The sequence below is a fragment of the Hordeum vulgare genome, chromosome 4H, assembly GCF_904849725.1.
Source record: "Hordeum vulgare subsp. vulgare chromosome 4H, MorexV3_pseudomolecules_assembly, whole genome shotgun sequence".
In the NCBI taxonomy this organism is placed as follows: domain Eukaryota; kingdom Viridiplantae; phylum Streptophyta; class Magnoliopsida; order Poales; family Poaceae; genus Hordeum; species Hordeum vulgare.
In genome coordinates, this window is record NC_058521.1 from 554,824,163 (window position 1) to 554,846,682 (window position 22,520).

At 43.9% G+C, this 22,520-nt stretch overlaps 1 protein-coding gene across 2 annotated transcripts; it reads left to right on the forward strand.

Moving 5' to 3' along the window:
- The first annotated feature begins 1,349 nt into the window (after positions 1 to 1,349).
- On the forward strand, positions 1,350 to 11,013 carry LOC123449478 (la-related protein 1B-like). Of its 2 annotated transcripts, none has more exons than XM_045126717.1 (7): positions 1,350 to 1,902; positions 2,063 to 2,137; positions 2,328 to 2,871; positions 2,950 to 3,109; positions 3,191 to 3,281; positions 9,322 to 9,423; positions 10,307 to 11,013. In XM_045126717.1, the coding sequence occupies exons 1-7, from the start codon at positions 1,651 to 1,653 to the stop codon at positions 10,610 to 10,612; spliced, it is 1,530 nt and encodes a 509-aa protein (XP_044982652.1). In that variant the 5' UTR covers positions 1,350 to 1,650; the 3' UTR covers positions 10,613 to 11,013. The 2 variants fall into 2 exon arrangements, with proteins under 2 accessions (XP_044982652.1, XP_044982653.1); XM_045126718.1 differs by having other exon boundaries at positions 2,953 to 3,109.
- Positions 11,014 to 22,520: the final 11,507 nt, after the last annotated feature.

Consider the following 22,520-nt stretch of genomic DNA (forward strand, 5'->3'; position numbering starts at 1 on the left):
TGTAATGTAAAATAGCGTGCATGTAAAATTAGTGCCTTCCGTTCTGTTGCTTTACTTGAAAAAGCGCGTCATGTCGAAGGAAATCCATGCTCTATCTCTCTCATACATGCATGCAATGATGTTATCATAATTTTCTCTCATGTTTGGAATTCAAAAAGTTTTATCTCTAAAACAGTTAATTTGATACACGTTCTGTTTTCACCATTGACTTTATTGTAACTAGATCTTTGAAACTAGATTCCATGTTGACATGTTTTGGCAAAAAAATCCGTCCTTACTTGCCACATTGTTGCATTTACTTGTCATATTTTTAAATACTCACTTGTCTGACAATAAATAACTTAATTGACATATTTTTTACAATTGCATGTAAAATATGACACCTTGATTTAATTAAATTGCAAGCACACAAACGTCGCTTTTTGGCAATGATGTGTAAAAAGTTGACAACTCATCATACTTAAAACTGGCAAGCACAATAAATCATTACCGGCAATTACCTGTAAAACATGACAAAAATTGCATAGTTATAACTAGCAAAGGACAACAAATCATTTATGGCAATTACTTATAATAAAAATGACAATTCCAAGTAGTTAAACTGACAATTACATCTATGACATTGTTTTGAAAAAACTATCTTTGATATGCATGTAGATTGAGAGGTGATAACAAATTGATGAGAGTTTTCAAATACAGCTAATGAGCTTCCCACCTTTAGCAAATGCGAGCAGGTGAGTAGCAAAGTAAACAAAACGCATTGTAGCGTAGCATTATAGTGTTTAGCATAAAGTACTGTAGCTAGACATCGCCATATGCACACATATGACACCGGAGGGGCCATCGCATGCAAACATGGCTGTGCGTGCCAGCCCGCCGCACGAAAAGGACGCGATGCGGGGTCTTTAATTTATATTTCCCCTTTAATAATAATTTATAAAAAGCATTTATCTTCCACTACTGTAATTCCGTCTGATTAACGAAGAGAACGCGCATTATGAGGGCGGCGTGTGCGGTCCGCAGCCGGTGGTGGATTTGCGAATCCGGAGGACGCTTTGCGAGGACGTGGATCCTCCGCAACCTCGCAGCCGTCGATGCGCCATCGGAGGGCCTTCCCATTCCCCCGAGGTGTCACACCCACAGCAACCACCGGCGCCGCAGCCAGGTGGGCCAGGCGGTGCGGCGCCAGCGCGCTCGTCAGCCAAGCAGACGCCAGCGCGAGCAACTTTAGAGCGGCGCCGGGGCCCACGAGGCGCCACGGCCGTCGATCGATCTGGATCGGACGGCCCAGGATGGTGCGAATGGACCCTGGGTGGCTGCGTCTGCGTGCGGCTACCCTCTTGTGTGCCCCACCGGCAAGGGGGCGATCCCCTCCCCGTCCATTCCGCCCGTGGGAAGGGAAGAGCAGCGAGCCGCCGCGCCGCGCCGCACCACCGTCTCCTCCTCGCCCGCTGCTCTGCTCCCCCTCCCCGATCCGATCGCCGCCGGCGCGGCAATATTTGGAACCCTCGGTGCCGATCGACCCATGCCGTACCACTGAGAACCGATCCCGCCGCCATCCGCCGTCGTCATCCCCGTCGACCGCCTCCGCGTTTATTCATCGGCCCGCGGAACCGGCACCGCCCGATCGGATAGAAGGAGGTGTGGGGGATGGCTTCCGTTGCCGCCGACCCGCAGGCTGCCCTCGCTGGCGCGGGGACGCCGCCCCACTCCGGTAGCCCCGTCGCGGCGAAGAGGGCGGCCGCCACCGCGTGGAAGCGCCCGGAGAACGGGCCGGTGCTGGTGGCGCCCGGGAGCCCCATCATGGACGCCGACTCCTGGCCGGCGCTTCCTGGGCTGGCCTCTCCCCAGCCGCCCACGCCGCCCAAGGCGTCGCCTAAGGCCACTCCTCCCCCTTCCACTGTGAGTTGTTTGTTATCTCAGTGTCTGATTTACTTAGTGATTTCGTATCAGTGTCGGATTTACTTAGTGATTTCGTATCAGTGTGTGATTCATCTAGGATTTGTCGGGGGTTAGATTTCGTACCGATTGATGAGATTGCATTTTGTCTGAATGGTCTCAGGTGGTGGCAATGATCTTGCCCGTGTCTTTGGACAACTCCGGCGCCCCGGATGCTATCCCTGACAAGGACGCACTGGTATGCTTCTCTCCCTTCCACTGTGGGTTGTTAGTTGTATGGTTTATTTCAGTGTTTGATTTAATCATTTAATTAGTGTTATTAGAGTTGGATTACATCTTGGTGTTTGATCTATTTAGGATTGTTGTTGTTAGATTTTTTATTGTCTAACAAGATTGTGTTTTGCTTCCTATTGTGGACATTGTCTCAGGCGGCGGTGATTTCACCGGTGTCTTTGGACACCGCCGGTGCTCCGGATGCTACCCCTGACAAGGATGCCCTGATCAGTAGTCTACCAGTCCGGCGTGTGCTGATGATGCCTGCAGGGGATGATAGTCCAGACATGCATGCTCCTGTTCCAGAGCTATCTCCAGGGTACTCCCCTAATGCCCGGAGCAATGGTACCGGTGTTCATCATCAGAATGGCCGTGTTGGTTCCCATTCTCATGGCCGTGGTGGCAGTTATGGTGGGGGGAGCAGAAGGGGTAATGGTGGAGGTGGTAGTCGTCATGGTCATGAGCACCATGCTGGGTTTGATGGGCAACGGCGTGGTGGCGGCCGTAGAGATGGACATGGGCCAGGGCACCAACATCGTGTTCACCAGCCATCGTACATTAGGGCTCCTCCTTCCCTGGCTGTTTTAGCGGCGGGACCTCCCGCGCCACCATTTGCTGGCCCTGCCACGCCACAGACACCACCTTATGGGACTGCTGCTCCACAAACGCCACCTTATGGGGCGCCTATGGGATTCCCTGGTACGTTATGCATGATGTTTGTGGGAACGTGGCTTTGTGTAATTGTTATGTCACCTTAATTTGCTTTATGTTTAACAGCAGAGATGGCACCTCATGTTTACTATTTTGCCGTGCCCACCTCGGATGGCCTTCAAACCCTTCCTTTTGCGCCGCCTACACCAACCCCTCCAGCCATGCTAATTTCTCCACTGGAACAACTTCAGAGGGAGCTACTGGTGCAGATAGACTACTACTTTAGGTATTTGTTTGTCCATATTTGTAGGAAATACTTTGCCACCAATGCGGTCATTTTATTGAGCCGTGTGTTCAATTTTTGCAGCGATGAAAATTTGTGCAAGGACATATTCTTGAGGGGACATATGGATGACCATGGTTGGGTGCCATTGTCCTTGATTGCTGGCTTTAACAAGGTTAGTTTGCAGGTTTTACACATTGTTTTTATTTTAGAAAATCCCCACTTCTTTCTTGCTTTCCTACTATAATCCAGCAGTCTATGTGGAAATTTGTCAGCAGTCTAGTAATGTTCTGGTCACCTTCTAAAGTTGTTTGCTTGCTGATTGAGTGGGAGATGGAGAGTTGGCATTTAACATTTTTGATCCATTCAAACCGAGTTTGCAGGTTTCCCATTTAGACTAGTGATAGTGTGGTTAACATTGGATGTTTAGTAATAGTGTGGTTAATTTGTTATCAGTTGGACATTGGATGTATAGTTATGGCGTGGTTGATATAACTTGGGTAAAGAGCTTTCCATCAGCCTAGAAAATTTAGACTCTACCTCATGATGCTAAAGTTGCATCCGATTTCTGTTCCTGCGCATCTTAAATTAGATAAACTTGTTCCAAGTTATTTTTATGATACTTTATTCCTTTGTTACCTGATCGGTGTATCTTCTTGGGTTACAAGAAGAGACACTCAAATACTCTTTAAATGTGGCCGTTTGTTGTGAAATTTAATAAAATGAAAGCTGAGAACTTGTATCCTGTGTAATTTTGCTGTTCTTGATTACACTGGGCATACACAAATAGTAGCATTGCCGCTTCTAAGTAGCATCAGTTAAAGAGCCTCAGTCTATGCAATTATTCATGGACTTTCGAACTCTACCGTTGATAGTTAGTTAATTTGGTGCACAGTGTGCTGCAATGCTTGTTTATGGTGCTTCTGTGAGTCCTGGTTGTTTTTTCCAAATGCAAACGCTGAACCTTATGATTCTTTCTTCTAGTTTCGGGTTTCGGCAAATCACTTACTAACATTGGCACTTGTGTTCTGTTATCTGTGTTCCTTCCATTCAAAAATATAGGCCGTCTTAGTATGTGTGCATTTGTTGCTTGCAAATGGAACCAAAACATGGAAATGTACACCAAGACAATTTGAATTTCTGTTTGGATGAAACTTAAACATGAGCTGACACTTCTTCCTTCAAACTAAAGAAATTTATTATGTGCTTCTGTACTTGATTGCCAGAGTTTCAAGAGAATGGAAATTTAATCTCGATATGCATTACAAATGCTAATGTTTAGGTAAGACAACTAAATAGTAGAAATGTTTTGCATAATGATGATGGTTTGAAAAAGGATCTTAGAGTGTCTAGGGTTGGGCCAGGAGGGTCTCTTAACGATAAAAAGAAAAAGGCTTATGCTCTTTTATCTTAAAAGAACAGACTAACAGGGTCAGAGAATGGAGAAAATAAAACATTGTAGTTGCCCATAGTTGTTCTTTAGACTGTAGTAGGAATGTTTGGATGAATGACCAGAATAGAGGAAATAAAAATTTGAAGTTGTATTTAGTGGTTTGTATTCGACGGACTTGGACATGGCTCTCTGGACATCGATAGTAACATTTTATCAAAAGCAGTTGGCGTTGTAGTATTACTTGCATCGATAGTAACATTTTACTAACATGACAATATAGCTAAAAAAATGTATTACTTGCATTTTTTCAACCAACCAGCAGGAGTGCTGCCTTCTCATTAAGAAGGAATATAGTATTTACATACTACTCCTTCCGTTCCTAAATATAAGACCTTTTAGAGATTGCACTATGAACTACCTACGGATGTACATAGACATATTTTAGAGTGTAGATTCATTCATTTTGCTCCGTATGTAGTCTCTTAATGGAATCTCTAAAAGGTCTTATATTTAGGAACGGAGGGAGTACTTAGTACTTACAGACTGGTGGTCATGTTTTTAGGTGGAACATGCCAAAATTCACCCTCACTCAAAGGACCACTGCTCGTGGTCGTGTGCACCACCAGTGTGTTAACATGAATATAGGAAGTGCACTGTCACTGAATTATATCTAAATTCCTTCATTTTTAGTTGGAAAATAATATCTAAATTCCTGGGGTCTGTTATGAATATGTATGGTCTGGTGATATTGCACTTGAATTCACCTCAGCTTCTGCTATCACAGATTTATATGAAAATTATATGGACTGACGGTTTGTGTTTGTTGTAGCTCCACCTGTAACATCTATGCTGTCCCACCACTCCACAAGCCATCCATTGTTTTTCAATATATCTTTATATTATTGTTTATTGTAGAGTGCATATGTATCAACACTTTGTATGCCACCCGTTATCAAGTACTGTTTCGGGCAATTCCTGTCCAGTTTGTCAATGGACGCCACTTTAAAGGAACTTGTAATTAGTTGAACTCACTTGAATTTTTTCTAGAACATTTTTTCTATTTTTTCTTGTAATTAGTTTGTCAATGTCCAGTTTGTCAATGTCTGGTGAAAAGCAAGTTATGTTCTAGAACATTTTTTCTATTTTTTCTTGTTCTTTTGCTTTGGTTTGTAAAGGGCAGTCAACAGTTTCGGTCTTGCTCATATTTTTGCTAGAATTTTGCGTTCCCTAAAACTCACTGTTTTGGACATTAGTAATGTTAAACTTCAAAACTTTGACTAGTAATTTTTAAAATATATTTGGATTGGGTACTTGAAAATTATGTGTACATTTGTCCCAAAAAGTACTTCCATGATATATAATTTTGTGATTATATAGGTTGAATGGTGAGAGCTTACCTTGCTGTAGCTGGTTCTTGTGTATTGCGGTGATCACATCGAGACATCTTCTTGCTCTCCCTCTTCTAGGGGAGCCTCCACATGGGCTTGGGCCCTATGAGTGGGCTAGAGTAGTCATGGACCAGGCCCATTGCTGGTCCCAATCCCTTTGTCAAGCAATCTGCACATTGTTGCTCAGAGCTGACATGAGCAAGGTTGATGATCCCAGCATCAAGTTTCCCCTAATGAAGAAGCTGACTGATTGTCACACCACACCCTCAAGGGTCCTTCCCTCGGAAGTTCCAACTCGCGCAGTAGGTGCTTCACCCAGAACATCTCACTCAACCCTTGAGATAAGGCTTTATACTCAACTTCTGTTGTTGATCTTGACACCATTGTCTGTTTCTTGCTTCTTCATGACACCAAATTTCCTCACACAAACACACAGTAGGCAGAAGTTAATCTTCTATCATCTTGGCAATTGGCCCAATTAGAGTTACTATAGTCATCCACCTCAAGATGTCCACTCTTTGAGGCGAAATCTTCTATCATCTTGGCAATTGGTCCAATTAGAGTTACTATAGTCATCCACCTCAAGATGTCCACTCTTTGAGGCGAAATCTTCTATCATCTTGGCAATTGGTCCAATTAGAGTTACTATAGTCATCCACCTCAAGATGTCCACTCTTTGAGGCGAAGCAAGACGTTGGTGGGCGCCTCATCGCCTAAGCGCTTAGGCATAAGGCAAGTGTAACACGCCGTTACGCCTGGAGGGATCTAGACTGGCCCCATAGACCAACACTAGTCTTTCCTGTGCACTTTGTCATCACTCATGCACAAGGTCGGTCACCCATCCTAGAATTGCTCCAAGCCAAGCACGCTTAACTTTGGAGTTCTTTTCGAGTGGGTTCTCGGAAAAGAAGGAATTCCTTCTTGATACGAGTCGTCTATCATTCCTATTAAGCCAGGCTCTCACATGCAACCCCACTCAAAGGAACCGATGTCCTCGTCAGCCCATCAAGAATATTCCCTCTTGGCACACGTATGTGTGTCCAGTCCGGCACATGTGCCATGCCGTGTGCCACAACAGGCCACACGCGCCATGCACACATGCCTGCGCACCCGACCCGCACATCCCCGTGTAACTGCAAGGGTCGGCTTTGATACCAATTGTAACATACCGTTACGCTTGGAGGGATCTAGACTGGCCCCACAGATCAACACTAATTTTTCCTTTGCACTTTGTCCTCACTTGTGCGCACCTGGGACCAACTTCCCGGTCAGTCATCCATCCTAGAATTGCCCCAAGCCAAGCACGCTTAACTTTTGAGTTCTTTTTGAGTGGGCTCTCGGAAAAGAAGGAATTCCTTGTTGATATGAGTAGTCTATCATTCCTATTAAGCCAGACTCTCACAGGCGATTCCTTAAGAGGGTTTTAAGCAGCAGAATAAAGTAGAATTTGGTAGGGGGATGAGGTAAAACAAATGTTGTCCTGGAGAGGAGGGTGAAGCTGCAGGAGAGGAGGGGGACAAGCTGCGAGAGAGGATGTGGGGGCAGATTAGATCTGCAACTCCAGCCGCACCAAAGGTCCAGGTGGGGGAAAACTGGTTCGATCTCTCTGATTCCCCCTGCTCGTAACTGTTGGCACACGAGAGCTTCTGGTTCCCGTCCTTTTGTTCCTGCCAGTGACTTGTTTCCCGCCTGAAGCCCCTGCCCCTGCTCCTGCCTGAGGCGTCCAGATTTGTCTAAGGCGGGCAGATTGGCGTCTAGGCGGACGACTTGGACGCTCTTATGATATTAAATAAGTTTGACTATATCCTTTGGCGACCAATCTGGCCTTATACCGTTCCAGCTTCCCCTTAGGATTCTGCTTCATAGTATAGATGAACTTACAACTCACTGCTTTCTTTTCCGCTGGCAGTGTGGTTAGCTCCCGCGCCATGAGCACCCGCCGCAGCGCCGCTCACGTGCATGCTGTTCCTCGAGCACACGGCTCTTCAAGGGAGAGAGCAGCTCCGCCCGCGGCTGTCGACCTCCTCCAGTCACATCGCCGCGCGCAGCTGCACCGCTGTTGTCCAGGTCCGCGGCCGGCGCGACTACCCCTGACCTGATACCATACTGAATTTTGAGAGCTTGCCTTCCTGTAGCTGGTTGTCGTGTATTGCGGCGCTCGCCCTCTTCTGGGTCAGCCTCCACATGGGCTTGGGCCCTATGGGCTAGAGTAGTAATGGACAGGCCCATACTGGTTCAACAATATAAATATTGCATGGCAGATTAGTTGTCAGCATATAGAGATCTAAAATGACAACTATTAGGGTACCGGTGGGAGTATTATTCATTTTTTCCCTCTCTTGTCAGCAATGACTGTTTGATGTGATTAAGCTTTCTCATGTTGTACTCAATAAACTTGAAGTCGCATACTGCTAGCAAAAACTGGTGCAGACATCAGTAGATTTTGTTTGTTTAGATTCCTAGTTTTTATTCCCAAGGTTGAGAATGGTTGCCTTTCCTCTTGTGCATCCAGAATACCATCTCCATGTCTCTCATCTTCTTGTCATGTTGACCTGAAAACTTCTTATTGTCTGTTATGCTTGTCTTCTGGATTAGTCATTTGTTTGCTTAAATGTTGTGAATTTTTGCGGCATTCTGTCCTGGATGTGCATTTATTTTTAATAGTCGAGGCAAGCAAGATAGTGTTATGCCCCATAAGATTGCCAAGTGAATGATCTTGTGTTTCTTTTCACTAATTACAGTCTTGCAAGGTAAGAGATTGATTTAGTTGGGAATGTATGAATATGATTTGTTAGGAAACTAGGTATCCTCTTCTCCAGCACCAAGTCAGACTTTTCTATCCATGTTATTATGCAATCAATGAGAATTGTCAACTAGTAAAAATATAATCCCTGTCCCCAACCTTTGCTCCCTCTCATCCCCGGAGCCATGGGTCTAGATTCACTCCTTGAAGCCATACCCCCATTGCTACACTCCTTGGTCCTCAGATCCTTACCAACCCTAGCATGTGACACTTACCATACACCAACTAGTCTGAAAGTGGCTTGCACAATCTTTCATTGTAGAGCTAAAAAGGGTTCGTTAAAATATTTGGAGCTTTATAGTTCGAAAGGGGGCATTTCTTTTTTCTGCTACTCTATTTTGTTTTGTAGCTGCCAGGTGTATTGTGTGGATGATGGTTTGCCCTTATTCTACATTATACATGATTAAGCATTGATAGCTGTGAGAAATTGTATTTGTACATCTGTTGTTATATCCTTTTGTTTTTGAATGTTACATCTGTTGCTATATGAAAGGGGTATTGCCTAGTAAAGACGGTGTTTCTTTCTGAGCATAATGAAATGAGACAACTCTACCCAGAATATTCAGAAATATATTTTGCCTTTTCTTTTAGAAAGAAAGGACAGATTTCTCAACTAAATTGTTTTGCACAGGTCCAAAGGCTCCTATATCGTATTGGGCAAGTCAAAAACTTGACCAATGGCTTACAGTTTATCTTGGATACAGTCATGCAGTCTACTGTGGTGGAAGTACAGGTAATCAAATGCTGACATCATGTGCCATAATGTAACTTCTACTAAAAAAACTAAACTTGTTTGGTTGATGTTATACATAAAGTATCTTGCCATGCTGAAGATATATGCTTTTGTACCAAAGAAAATGGCTTCTCTTTCTGAACTTACCATCAACAATGCTAAACTTGGTCTATAATCTTCACAAATACAATCTTCACAAAAACTTGATTTAGATTCATTTCAAAAAGTTTGTATCTCCTATTATGGACTACTACGTCACTCTTTATGCACTACCAGCGGGACATAGCTTGTAAGTCCACCTTTGGTTACAGAAAATTAGGTAAGAATATTAGAGTGCATGACCTGTTTATGTCCAGATTATCCTTCTTGTTTATTTGAGGAGTTCTATTAGTATCCTTGATGGTCAACCACACAATGAGATCTTGAAGCGATTGCTTATAGCACTTTATGATTCTAGAGGGTCTCATATTTCACTAGACTGTCTTTTTATTTTTTATTTTTCTTGACATGAATAGAACACCACACCTTCACTTGCAAAGTTCCTTTGGTTAACAAGAAAATTATGACTCTAGGCCGCAATTTGGCATGTCAGATTGCACTTTCTAACACTACTGCAATTGGCAGCTTATTGCTACAATTCTTATGAAGTAAAACTACTTGCAATGAAGGTCGCTTGAACCAGTCACATTCCAATTCACTTGCTGCTTTCCTCAGTCATACATGTATAACGTCACATGCTCCCTTTTGCTCTGTATTTATCATAGGTGAAAACAAAACCTGAATATGACTACTCTTTATTATCTAAATATTCCGTTGGTGACGCACTACCAGTCACACCACACTTTTCGGTGATGAAAGGCTCAGTTTTTTTCTGCTTTGTCAGGGTGACAAAATACGGAGGCGTGTAAGATGGGAGGTTTGGTTGCTTCCAAGATCAAATTATTCTGCTGGAATTTTTTCTGGTTCACGTTCCCCCGTGACATCCAACATTGATTCATTGGCGTCTCAGTTTCAATCTGTTGGACTTGAGGGGACATACTATCCTCGTGAAGCTCTCCTTACTAGATCAGCAACTTCAGTTAGTATAGGCTATCAAGCACCTACCTTCAGAGGACTACACAGCAATGGCAGTGGACCCATTTTTGGGCAGCAGACCGAGAGAAGTTTACTCAGGAGCGATACCTTTTGATACACAACAAAGATATGCCGAGTTTTCACTGGTTACGGCACACTCAACTCTTCTACTCAGGGGTACTTCGGACGAGGAATGAAGATACTGTTTGTTTGAAAAAAAGAGCATAAAAAAAAGAAAATATAGATGGACATACCAAAAAAAAAACAAAAAAACTAAAAACTAAAAACTATATATATTAAAAAAAGAACAGTAAGTGATATGCGTGACTTCTGAATTTTTCATGGTTGAGCTTTTGCTTTTTCGGAGATGTGTGTTATTATGTCGTGTTTCTGCTCTAGTGGACAGTCTGTTCTCTGTGTATACTCTGTTATCTCAGACTTTATGGATGGTACCATTCAGACCTGTTGAGACCATATATATATATATATATATACACTGTATACCTGTTGAGACTATATTCATCTTGTGTAGTGTTTGTGCTGATTTGAATTGGTTGATTATATTATGTTTACTCTCGGTGATAAACTGATAATTCTCCACAGTTGTGTCAGCATGTTGCTAAAGCCAACCTCCATCTATTTCGGCATACAACTGTTTGCCTCCAACATCTGTTGGGAGCAACTTAAGACAACTCCAACGCTGATCACCGAAACGGACTTCATTAAATCACCGGATCCATTGCTAAAATGCATCTGCGTTGATCCATTTCTAGCTCAAATTTCAGACTAAAATAGATCGGCACGAACGCCAAATTTCGGACTAAAATGGATCGGTACGAACGCGAAGCGGAGGCGCGCCCTTTCGATGTCCGCGTGTGGCTGGTCTGACCCATTTGTTACACAGCCATCCACCCATTTCTGTTTGTTTATTTAATTCGTCGATCTACTCTCATTCATCTTTCTTCTACTCCCTCCGTCCGGAAATATTTGTCCTAGAAATGAATAAAATAAATGTATCTATAACTAAAATATGTCTAGATACATGCATTTTTAGGACAAGTATTTCTGAACGGAGGGAGTATTATTCTATTGTCATCTGTTCATTTGCTTTCCATTGAGTGTATGTATTGATCCATTTAAAAAAAGGGATACAGACAGGCCAAACGACCCAAACGAACGAAAAACGGACAAAATCGCTGCCTGTTTGGATCGATCCGTTGAAGTTGCTCTAACTGTTTGCGGATTGGACATGGAGTTTGTGAGCTCGAGCTCACATAAGTCCGGACGCACAAAACATTCTATTTTGTTTGGCAAGAAGCATTGATGTTTTCTCCATACACGTGTAGATTTTTAGGGGTGTGGGCAAAATAAATCTGCTCCAAATTTGCAAGCGTGTAAAAAAAAGCATCAATGTTTCTTGTAAAAAAAAACACATCTTAAAAAAATAATATCTTTTTGTTGGAATTTACTGTTAACTCAATTTCATGTGAGCTTGGGTTCACGGTAGCACTTTCGTTTGCGTACTTCCATTTCTGAGCAACTAAGCCGTGTGGTTCTTAGCAATAAGCCGATGGACCTATGGTTGAGATTTGCGAGTCATCATTTCACAACACGAGCACAACAATTTTAGCGTGTCGATCAGAAACTTGGAATAATTCTCAGCGCGAAAGTTTTCATGAACCAAGAAACATTGTTTAGCAGACGTACAATACTGCAATGATCTACAATAATATGGAGTACAATACCACAGTGATACGGCTTTCAAACGATGACTGGCAGCTATGTATGACAAGGGATTGAGGACGATGATGATCAGCTTGCTAAATGCGGCGAAGTGCCTCTCCTCCAGTGAAGAGAATAACTTACTGCCATAGGCCATCCCGTCATACCTAGACAAGCATATGCCATAGAGATCATAAGAAAGATCAGCAGAAGATAGATAGCTCTAGTTGACAACACAATGGTGATAAAAGAAATGTGCTCAAAGTGCATTTCAGCGAGCAGCGCAACAGTAGTTTGAGAACTGAGACCAACATTAGGATCTTTTTTTTTTTGCGAGACAACATAGGGATTTTTATTCCATATTGATAGTGTTACAATCATCAGCGACTAAATTACGGATACATGGAGGTGGACGCCCCAACCAGTAGGCTGTGCTATCACCACATCTACCAAAGTTCGTTAAACAATGTGCAACCCTATTCTGTTCTCTGAGAATTTTGAGAGGAACAAAAGCCCTAATGTTCATATACTCCCTGATATCCGCCACCAAGTGTCCATAAGCTGATCTGTTGGGGGAATCATTGACAATCATCTTGATTGCCTCTGCACAGTCGGATTGAAGGATAAGTGTAGCTTGAGAATGCTCCGTAGCTAGCTGGAGCCCTTCTTTGATTCCATGCAGCTCAACTTCGAGGGCATCATTGCAATGGAACAGCTTACGGTATGAAGCAAATATTACCGCTCCTTTACTGTCCCGCAAAATCATGCCCGAACCAGCCGATCCATCCACAGCCTGGAATGATCCATCAACTGACAGTGCTACCTCATGTTCTGCTGGGTGTGGCCAAACCAGTTTGCACTTAGGAACATCTCGGTGAACTGGCTGATGCCCCATATCGAGCACTGGAGTCTTTCCTTTTAGGATCTCGTCGACACTTAACGAGATATGTTTGTACGTATTATAATAGCTAGAGAGAAAGGACCGGGATGTATCCACTGGGGGGGTGGTTTTGCCATGCATCAGCTCATTCCGAAGATGCCATATTCGCCAAAGTACCATAATAATCCTGCTTCTGATGTCTTCATGTGAGTCAGCAAGCAAATGCAGTAGCCATTCTGATCCAGTGCAAGGAATATCCACCCGATTAGGTAGTGGCCACGAGAGCTGCATTGCATCCCACATTAGAGCGGCATTAGGGCAGACCAACAAAGCATGAAATGACGATTCCTCCTCTCTATCACAGATACTGCAGTGGCCGGAATTCCCAATGTGACGTCTGAACTTTTCTGCATTTGTGGGTAGAGAGCCTGAGATAACCTGCCATGCAAAATGCCTCATCTTGGGGGGAGCATCAACACTCCACACCAACTTCCAGATCGGGCGATCGCCCGTGGGTGCATCGCTTGCAGAACTGGGATTAACCTGGTCCCTTACCGATGACATAGCAAAGTGGTAGGTACTACGGACAGTAACATTCCCAGATTTATCCCAAGGCCAGGAGATAAAGTCGTCCTGCTGGTTAGAGGAGGTGCGTATCTTCAGGATAGCTTCGATGTCGGGTTGGCAAAAGTGTTGGTGGAGCAGGTTTAGCTGCCAATTCCCCCGCTCATCAAGGAAGTTCTGGATCCTGTTAAGACGGCAGTTCCGTTTAGGTAGAATAGGAGTAAATGGAAGACCCCTAGGGATCCAAGGATCCCTCCAAACTCGAATACTTGCCCCATTGCCAACCCGCCAAATCATTCCACGTTTAACTAATTGCAGCCCGTGCTCAATGCCCTTCCAAACTGCTGAGCTGTTACCCGGGAAAACTGTATCCATAAGACTGCCATTAGGAAAATACTTTGCTCGGAGGAGTCGAGCGCACAGCGAATCTGGTGATGTTAAAAGTCTCCAAGCCTGCTTTGCTAGCAATGCCTGGTTATAGGCACGCATATCTCGGAAACCAATACCTCCTTGGGCTTTAGGAAGTGTCATGCGCTCCCAAGCAACCCAAGTCATTTTCTTCTTCCCATTCTCCACTCCCCACCAGTACTGTCGCATCATTTTAGTTAGGTCATCACAAACAGAGAAAGGTAGCTTAAAGATGCTCATAACATAGACCGGAATAGCTTGGGCCACAGCCTTTATAAGGACCTCCTTACTCGCAAAGGAAGAGTATTTTTCACTCCAATCCACCAAGCACTTACTCAATCTTGATTGCAAGGATTCAAAGCGTCCTTTATGCATACGCCCTTCTGGTACTGGTAACCCCAAATACTTTGGTTCAAATTCCTGCTGTGTGATACCCAGGATCAACTTAATCTGCTCTGCAACTTCAGATGGACAACCTTCGGAGAATAGGATGGAGCACTTAGAAGGGTTAATAAGTTGACCCGTAGCTGAGGCATAAGTGCTCAAAACATCCGAAACAATCGATGCCGAATCAGTAGTTGCATTGAAGAAAAGCAGTGAATCATCCGCAAATAACAAGTGTGAGATAGCTGGAGCTCTTCTACAAATTTTAACAGCTTCTATTCCCCTCTGTTGGACTGCCTTATTAATCAGAGAAGATAGGGAATCAGCCACGAACAGAAATAGAAAGGGTGATAATGGGTCACCTTGTCTTAGACCACGTGAGGGGGAGAACTGCTCCAGGAGACGTCCATTAAACTTCACTGAATACTGCACCGACCGTACACACTCCATGGTTTGCTTAACCCATTGTGGAGCAAAACCCCATCTCAGGAGTGCTTGCTCCAGAAAGTCCCAATCAACTCGGTCATAAGCCTTTGATAAATCCAGCTTGAGAGCACAAAGATCCTTGTTCCCTGGAGAAGACTGGATATGGTGGATACACTCAAAGGCAATAATGGAGTTGTCTGAGATTAATCTACCTGGGATGAAAGCACTCTGATTCTCAGAAATAAGCTCTGAAAGGAACAGTCTTAAACGATTTACCATGCATTTTGACACTATCTTGTATATCACATTACATAAGGATATAGGACGGAAGTCTTTTAGCGATGCCGGGTGTTGGATCTTTGGGATCAGAACAATGCTAGTATCATTGACCCCTTCTGGCATATGACTAGTAATGAAAAATTGTCGAACAGTTGCAAATATTTCTTCCTTGAGGCAACTCCAGTTTTTCTGATAGAAACGGGACGGAAAAACATCTGGGCCTGGTGCCTTCAACGGGCCAATTTGGAAGAGCGCATCGGATATCTCTTTGTCAGAAAGGGGTGCAAGCAAGCTCTCATTCATTGCATCCGACACAGTAGGTTCTATCACCGCAAGGGCTGCCTCCGGGACTATCGTAGGGTCCTTCATATACACCTCTTTGAAATAAGATGCAGCCATACGTTCCATATTGGATGGGGAATTGCACCACGACCCATCAACCTTCTATAGTCTCCGAATATTGTTTCTCCTAGCTCGCCACACCGCTTGCCGATGAAAGAAGTTTGTGTTTCGATCCCCCTCCTTCAGCCAGACAATACGGCTCCGCTGCAGCCACATCATCTCCTCCCGATATAACAGCTCATCCATGGTTGCCATCTTCTGACGGATCAGAGTACGATCCATGCTATTGAGCTGCAACGATTCTAGTTCTGTCCGCAAGTTCTCGATTTGCTTCTGCACCTATCCAAAAGTCTCCTTACTCCACTTCCGAAGGTCTGTCATGACCGTCTTCAGAGACTTGGCCACACTACCCAAATCACCCTCGGGACGTGATCGCGACCACGCCCGCGAGATTACATCCGGTAGTGTTTTATCTCGCTCCCACATGATCTCATATTTTGGAGATCCCTTGCACCTGCGATCCTCGGTGACATCCAGGGCCAGCAGTAAGGGGCAGTGATCGGAACGAGGGGAAATCAGATGTTGCACCTTTGCATACGGAAACTCCTCCCGCCATTCATCCGTTGCACATGCCCGGTCTAGCCTCACCCTGACATTACCCTGCCTAGTCTGGCCATTATCGTATGTGAAAGGTGCTCCCGAAAACCCCAGGTCTATCAGCTCGCAGACGAACAAGGTGTCCCGAAAAGCTTCCATCTGGTTCTCCCCTCTGGTAGTCCTCGAGAAATGTTCGTGTTGCCACAGAGCCTCATTAAAATCACCACAAACTACCCACGGCAGGGCCGAGATCCCCTTTAATCTGATCAAATGTTCCCACATAAGATGGCGCCGTTCAACACGTGGTTCCCCATATACGAAGGTGGACCTCCAACTTTTCCCAGAGCCTTGATCAACTATACTAACATCAATGTATCTTTTGCAAGAGTCAAGAATTGTCACATGGAGGGATTCATCCCAGAAGAGTGCCAAACCACCCCCCCCCTTCCATCACAGTCCACACCAGAAAAACCTCTCAATCCTAGCTTCCACTTCATTCTTTCAACTTTCGAACTTGGCTGTCGTGTTTCCGCAAGAAAAACCAAGCTTGGGGAATGGGCTTTTACAAGAGCCCCAACTTCAAGAACTGTTCGGCGGTTCCCCGACCCCCGACAGTTCCAAAATAGATGACTCATTGGGACAGGCGGCGCTCCGCCTGGGAGCCCGCCGAAATATTTTCAGATGTTGACTGATCACCAGCTAGCTTAGCTCGTTTACCCCCCGAGCTGTTACTCGGAGACGTTGCCTCTACCGTTTCTTTACCATCAGTGATCAGCAGCTGTCCTCCAGCAGGGATAGATAAACCCTCTTCCTGGGGTGTGACTACCCCTTCCTCCATGTTCAGCCGCTTGCGGGATGTCTTGTCGAGCTCCATATCTATAGGTTGGGATGGTTTATGCGGACTAGACGCCATGTCCTTCAGCTCCCCGTCACCCAGTCCTTCGGCCTTCCTTGCTGCTGGTTTGGGAGTTGATAAATCAGCATTGGACTTTTTCCCACTACGGTTCCCCTCCCAATCCTGACGAACACGGCCCGGAGGTTCTGCATACAGATAAACCCCAAATTTGAGATCTTTCTCTTCAAACACCCCATTGCTGCACTCATTATGCTCATGCCCAATGATGCCACAGACACTACAAAATCTTGCAAGCTTCTCATACCTCACCGCATACACACTACGGTTCTTCCCTTTAACAATGCTAACAAACCTAGTAAGGGGCCTCCTGATATCATGTCTCACCCTGACCCTCACGTAATCCCCACGAGAATTACCATTAATCCTGGTTTCTAGCACTTCTCCAGCAGATCACAAGAGCTTCACGATTAGCTCGTGTCTGCAATAACCATTTGGCAACTTGTGGATCTGAAGCCAGATTGGCATATACAGTATTGGTACCTCTTCAGCCTTTGTAAATCCATCATACTGAGTTAGCAGGACCGCCATGTTACGGAACAGCCATGGTCCTTGGTCGATGATCCGATCCCAATCACCAAGGCAATACACCTGAATCACAAAAAGATTAGGGCCTATTGGCCTGAACCGAACAGCCTGGGAGCAGTTCCACGCTGCGCGCATGTCTTTGTAGAAGGCCGCTTGGCTAAAGGTTTTCGTGGTTTGAACCCTAGCTAGGGCTATCCAACGAATTTCGTTTAGCAGCTCCGGGGCTTCCTCTTCGACCACAACATCCTCGAACTCCTCCTCCTGCAGATCTAACTTATCAAAGAAATCACCCAAGTCATCATCTTTCCCTTGGGATCCGCGATTTGTGGACGAGAACGCGTCTGACGCCGACGCCATGACGAACGGCCCAGAAAACTGCACCACGTGCAACCCTAAAACCCCGCCGGCCGGGAAACCGAGGCGAAGGTAGGGAAGTTTGGGTGGAAGGGTTTGGTGACGATCGATCCATGGGACGGCAAGAATCAATGGTAAGGTGGACTTGCGGCGGGGAATCGCCGCAAGGATATAAACCCTAGCCTATGCTCTGAGACCAACATTAGGATCTTGAGGGTAAGTTTTGAGTACATTCCTCTTTTCTTGCTCTGAGTACTCAGTTTGTTTTTCACCCAACCAGCAAGTTATTTTTCAAACTTCTATTATTATTTACATATATGCACATATTGTGTCAGTATAATAAGCAAAAGTAGTGAACAGCTACGACATATATTGCCGGATATCTGAATAGAGTTGCATTATAGAAAATTGTAGTAATAGTGCAAGCGGACAGATGAAATCACTTGTCAAAAATATAATATGTTAAATGGAATAACCACAAGATTCATACAGAAACATCACAACCCCAAACTTGCTCCATGAATTTCTAAATAATTAAAGGAACCAAAGTCTAAGAAATATTCAGATGATCATACCTCTAGTTTTAGCTGAAACTACTGCAAACAAAATTGAAACCTGAAAAGATAAGGAAAACACAGAATCAATTCTGGGAAAACCTACTACATACAAATGGGAAATATGAATGCTTGGTAAGTACTCCCTCTCCCTCCGTTCCATAATTATTGTCGTGGTCTCAAATTTGAACTAAAACCACTCAAATAATTATGGAACGGAGGGAGTACTATGGAAATACGCATATTTTCTTTTAATAAGAGCTTCACTTGTAACATACTGAGTACTTCTTTATATACAGATATTGTAAAGTGGGACTAACTTTATTAAAATAAGATGGTATTCTGGTTATTTGATATGTAACACTGCACATAAGATAATTCACAAACAATTACAGAGGGCAGCAATATGAAGCAAACATTTGACAAAATAATTGATATGTTATTTGTTATGAGATGTCAACTAAAAAGGGAGAAAACAAGAGCCAGATGGTCACATGCTTAGTTTGTACATTGATCTAGATGACAACAAGCTCAATCAAAATGGGTGGATAGAGGATAGCATTCACCTATATGGATGCTATCTACCAATAATATTGGGGACCATTCTTTTGCAAAATGTTGATAAATTGCAACTCATACATAATTCCAATACACAATTGCAATTGCAGCTACTTGATGTTGTAATTGCTACCGATTAATTTGTGCATACAACGTAGTTTAATCCAAATTCAAATTGATAGTATGGGTTTTTGGATAATAAAGCCACTTACAAACATGTATACATTGTTGTCTTTCACTTCATCAAATACGGGGAGCCTAAACGCTCCTCCACATAAATCAAAATTTCTAACAATAATATTCATCTAATTGGATTGGTTTTCTTCACGGCCTAATATATAAAGTATAAACATATTAACAAATGAAAGAGACAAGAGACATAAGGAGCAACTCACATCCAGATGCAGAAATTTTGCTAGTTTATTGGACCCTAATTTGCTCCATGCGTATGCCATAGGTACTCAGTATCTTCAAAAGTTTGTGAACCTTACTATCAATGAATTTTTTGTCTAAAAGGACCCTTAGCCGAGTCAATTTGTCGGAAAGGACTACCTGCGAATGAAATTAGCAAAAAAAGACCCCCACCAACCGTGGCGGCGGGCGCGCCAGGCGACGCGTGTCACCTGCCGCCACCAGACGAGGCGGCTGGGGCCTGCCGCCACGGCGCGAGGCGGCCGACCACCCACCGCATGCAGCCATGCATGCTGAGTTGCTTCGGTCCTTGACCGCATGCAGCCATGCATGCTGGGTGCTTTGGTCATTGGTCTGACACCGCGGCGCGGTGAAACAGGAATGCCAGGAGCCGCCTCACCTGGTGGCGACAGGTGACACGCGTCGCCTGGCGCGCCTGCGGCCACGGTGGGTGGGGGTCTTTTCTGCTAATTTCATCCGCAGGTGGTCCTTTCCGACAAATTGACTCGGCTAGGGGTCCTTTTGAACAAAAATTCTACTATCAACATTTGCACATTTGATTTCAATGATCTTAAGACAGTTGGATTCAACTGACTGTCCTAATGGTTTGTACATTCCTTCAGTTTCAGTCACATATGAAGGTCTCTAAGATAAAATAATAGGATCCATCAGGTATCTTGTATGGTCACTTTTATAACAGGCAACTATCCATCTTAAGAATATATACCTTAGAAAGTTGAAGAGTAAGCTTCTCCAAAATCGGCGAGTGTTGGAGAAAACAAATCAGTGCATTGTGGTCGGCAGCCAAACACGAACCATTGAGTAACAAAGTCTTCAGCTTGGTAAATGTAGGGCACCACTTCAAATCCCTGTCAAAAATAATCTAGGGAAAACACAAAAGAGCCCGATCAAATAAGAACCTTTTGGCCATTGTTGTACAAACTACAAAGTGCAATCTGGCTATGTGTGAAGTATGTCATACATAACGCAACTGTGATGTGTGACGATGGATGTGGTTGCTGCACTAGAAATAATGAAGCAAAAACAGCGTAGTATTAGGAATCAAGAAGTAGTTGCAAGCATACCAACTCAGAATTAGCCGACAACTCCTAGCTTCGGATAAGCCTTTGAGAAAGATGCTGTTATTGCGGTCATAAATAGGCCCATATTCAGGATCCCCATAATAATACCAGCAATCTTCACAGATATCAGCACCACAGTTGTCAAATCGACCCTTTGGGCATCGATCACTACAATCATCATTAAGCACAACAACAGCTCTTGCTAACCGTGGCAAGCTTCCAAGTAAACGAACCCTTCCTTGGTATTCGATCAACTCGAGCGAAACGAGACTGGGTACAAAAATAAGGATGCGAGTGTGCTCAGAGGTATAACAGCGGGTAATGCGCAGATGCTTCAAGGATGGAAAGAGCAGCTGTTTGACAAAAGGGAAACGCTTCCAGACGGCTGGCTGGCCGGGGCTTGCAACATTTTTTCGTCCAGATTTGCTGCAATCATGTTTAAATTTGCTACAACCATTTCTTATTTTGCTATAATTTATCTATTAAAAAGTTAAATCCACGTTTGGTTGCAATTCGAATTCGTTGAATTTTTTTGCTACAATCGGCGTTTGATTTTTGTTACAACCGTGTTAATTTTTGCTACAACCGGTATCTTTTTTGCTGCATTCGTTTATTAAAAAAGTTACAGACACGTTCGTGAGAGTTGTAACCCGAGTTCACTGAATTATTTTGCTACAACCAGCATTTTGTTTTGCTACCATGCATCATCAACATCTTTTTTTACTACGACCATGTTGATATTTTTTTGTTACAATCATATTTTTGTTGCAACCATAGATGAAATTTGCTGCGTTGTGGCCTAAATTTGCTAGATCGAGGAATTTTTGTTACATGGAAGATCTAACGGTGCGGTCCGTGGATCTGACGACTGGGCTGCGACCGACGCGAGGGCTCGGGCCGGCGTGTCGCAAACATCCAAACTCAGCTCCACCAGTGCCGTACAGCCTGAAAAATCAACAACACTGTCTTTCACACGGACACCAACAAGCTCCAACGCGAGCACGCACGTCCGCACCACCTCTTCAACCGGAAGTAAGCAGAGCACATTGTGGAGGATGCCGTTTGGGAGGGCGCTGATGCGATGCGATCAGCCCCGCTCGCCATGGACAAAGCTTCCCGCTGTGGAGCGGTATTCCGTCGAACAGTTGGTGTGCGCTGCCGCTCGGCGAACACGGAAGGGAGGATGTCAGACAAAACGGAAATGAAGGGGGAAAGAAGAGTTCAGTTCATTCAGTCCATGCCTCGACCTTACAGAACTGGGGCACGGCCCAGCGTTAAAAAAGCCTGCCATGGCACGGCCCTTTTATAAAAGGACGGCTAGAGTACTGAAGGGAAGGGCATACCCTATTTGGCGCTGCAGGCAGCCGTTATAGGCCATTTTACTAACCGGCGCCTGCAGCTCGCATCCCCGCTCCGTTGTTGGGCCGGCCCAGTTCGACTTCGTTTTTTGTATTAACATTTTAAAAAAATGTTAAGTTGGGGATCTCGAACCCACAACCTCACCGCACTAACCAGTACGCCATTGTGATCAATGTGTTTGATCTTGTTCGCTTTTCCCTGGTTTTTCGCTTCGCTACAGTTTTTGGCATTTTATTCATTTTCCCCGTATTTTTCTTTGTTTTCTGAAATGTGCAGATTATTTTTTCAAATTCTTAAAAAAATAATTTCAGTTCTATAATCTTTTTATTTCTAATTTGATGAACTTTTTTCAAACTTGATGAACTTTTTTAAAATTCAATGAACTATTTTTAATTCTATGAACTTTGTTTTCTTTGTTTTTGTTTTCATAATCAATGAACTCTTTTTTAATTCGATAAACTTTTCTAAAATTTAATAAACTTTTTTCGAATTTGATGGACTTTTTTAAATTTCAATGAATTGTTTTCATATTCGATGAACTTCTAAAAAAAATGTATGAACCGTTTTCCCACTTGAAAAGTTTTTTTTTGCAAAATTGATGAACTTTATTTTTCGAAAATCACAAAACTTTTTCAAGGTCTGCAACAGGACGCATGAGCTGT

Excerpts from the sequence above, each read along its gene's own strand:
- LOC123449478 (XM_045126717.1), top strand. The coding sequence starts at position 1,651 with ATGGCTTCCGTTGCCGCCGACCCGCAGGCTGCCCTCGCTGGCGCGGGG. Across the intron at positions 1,903-2,062 it reads CCACTCCTCCCCCTTCCACT|GTGGTGGCAATGATCTTGCC; the intron begins GTGAGTTGTTTG and ends GAATGGTCTCAG. Across the intron at positions 2,872-2,949 it reads GGCGCCTATGGGATTCCCTG|CAGAGATGGCACCTCATGTT; the intron begins GTACGTTATGCA and ends TATGTTTAACAG.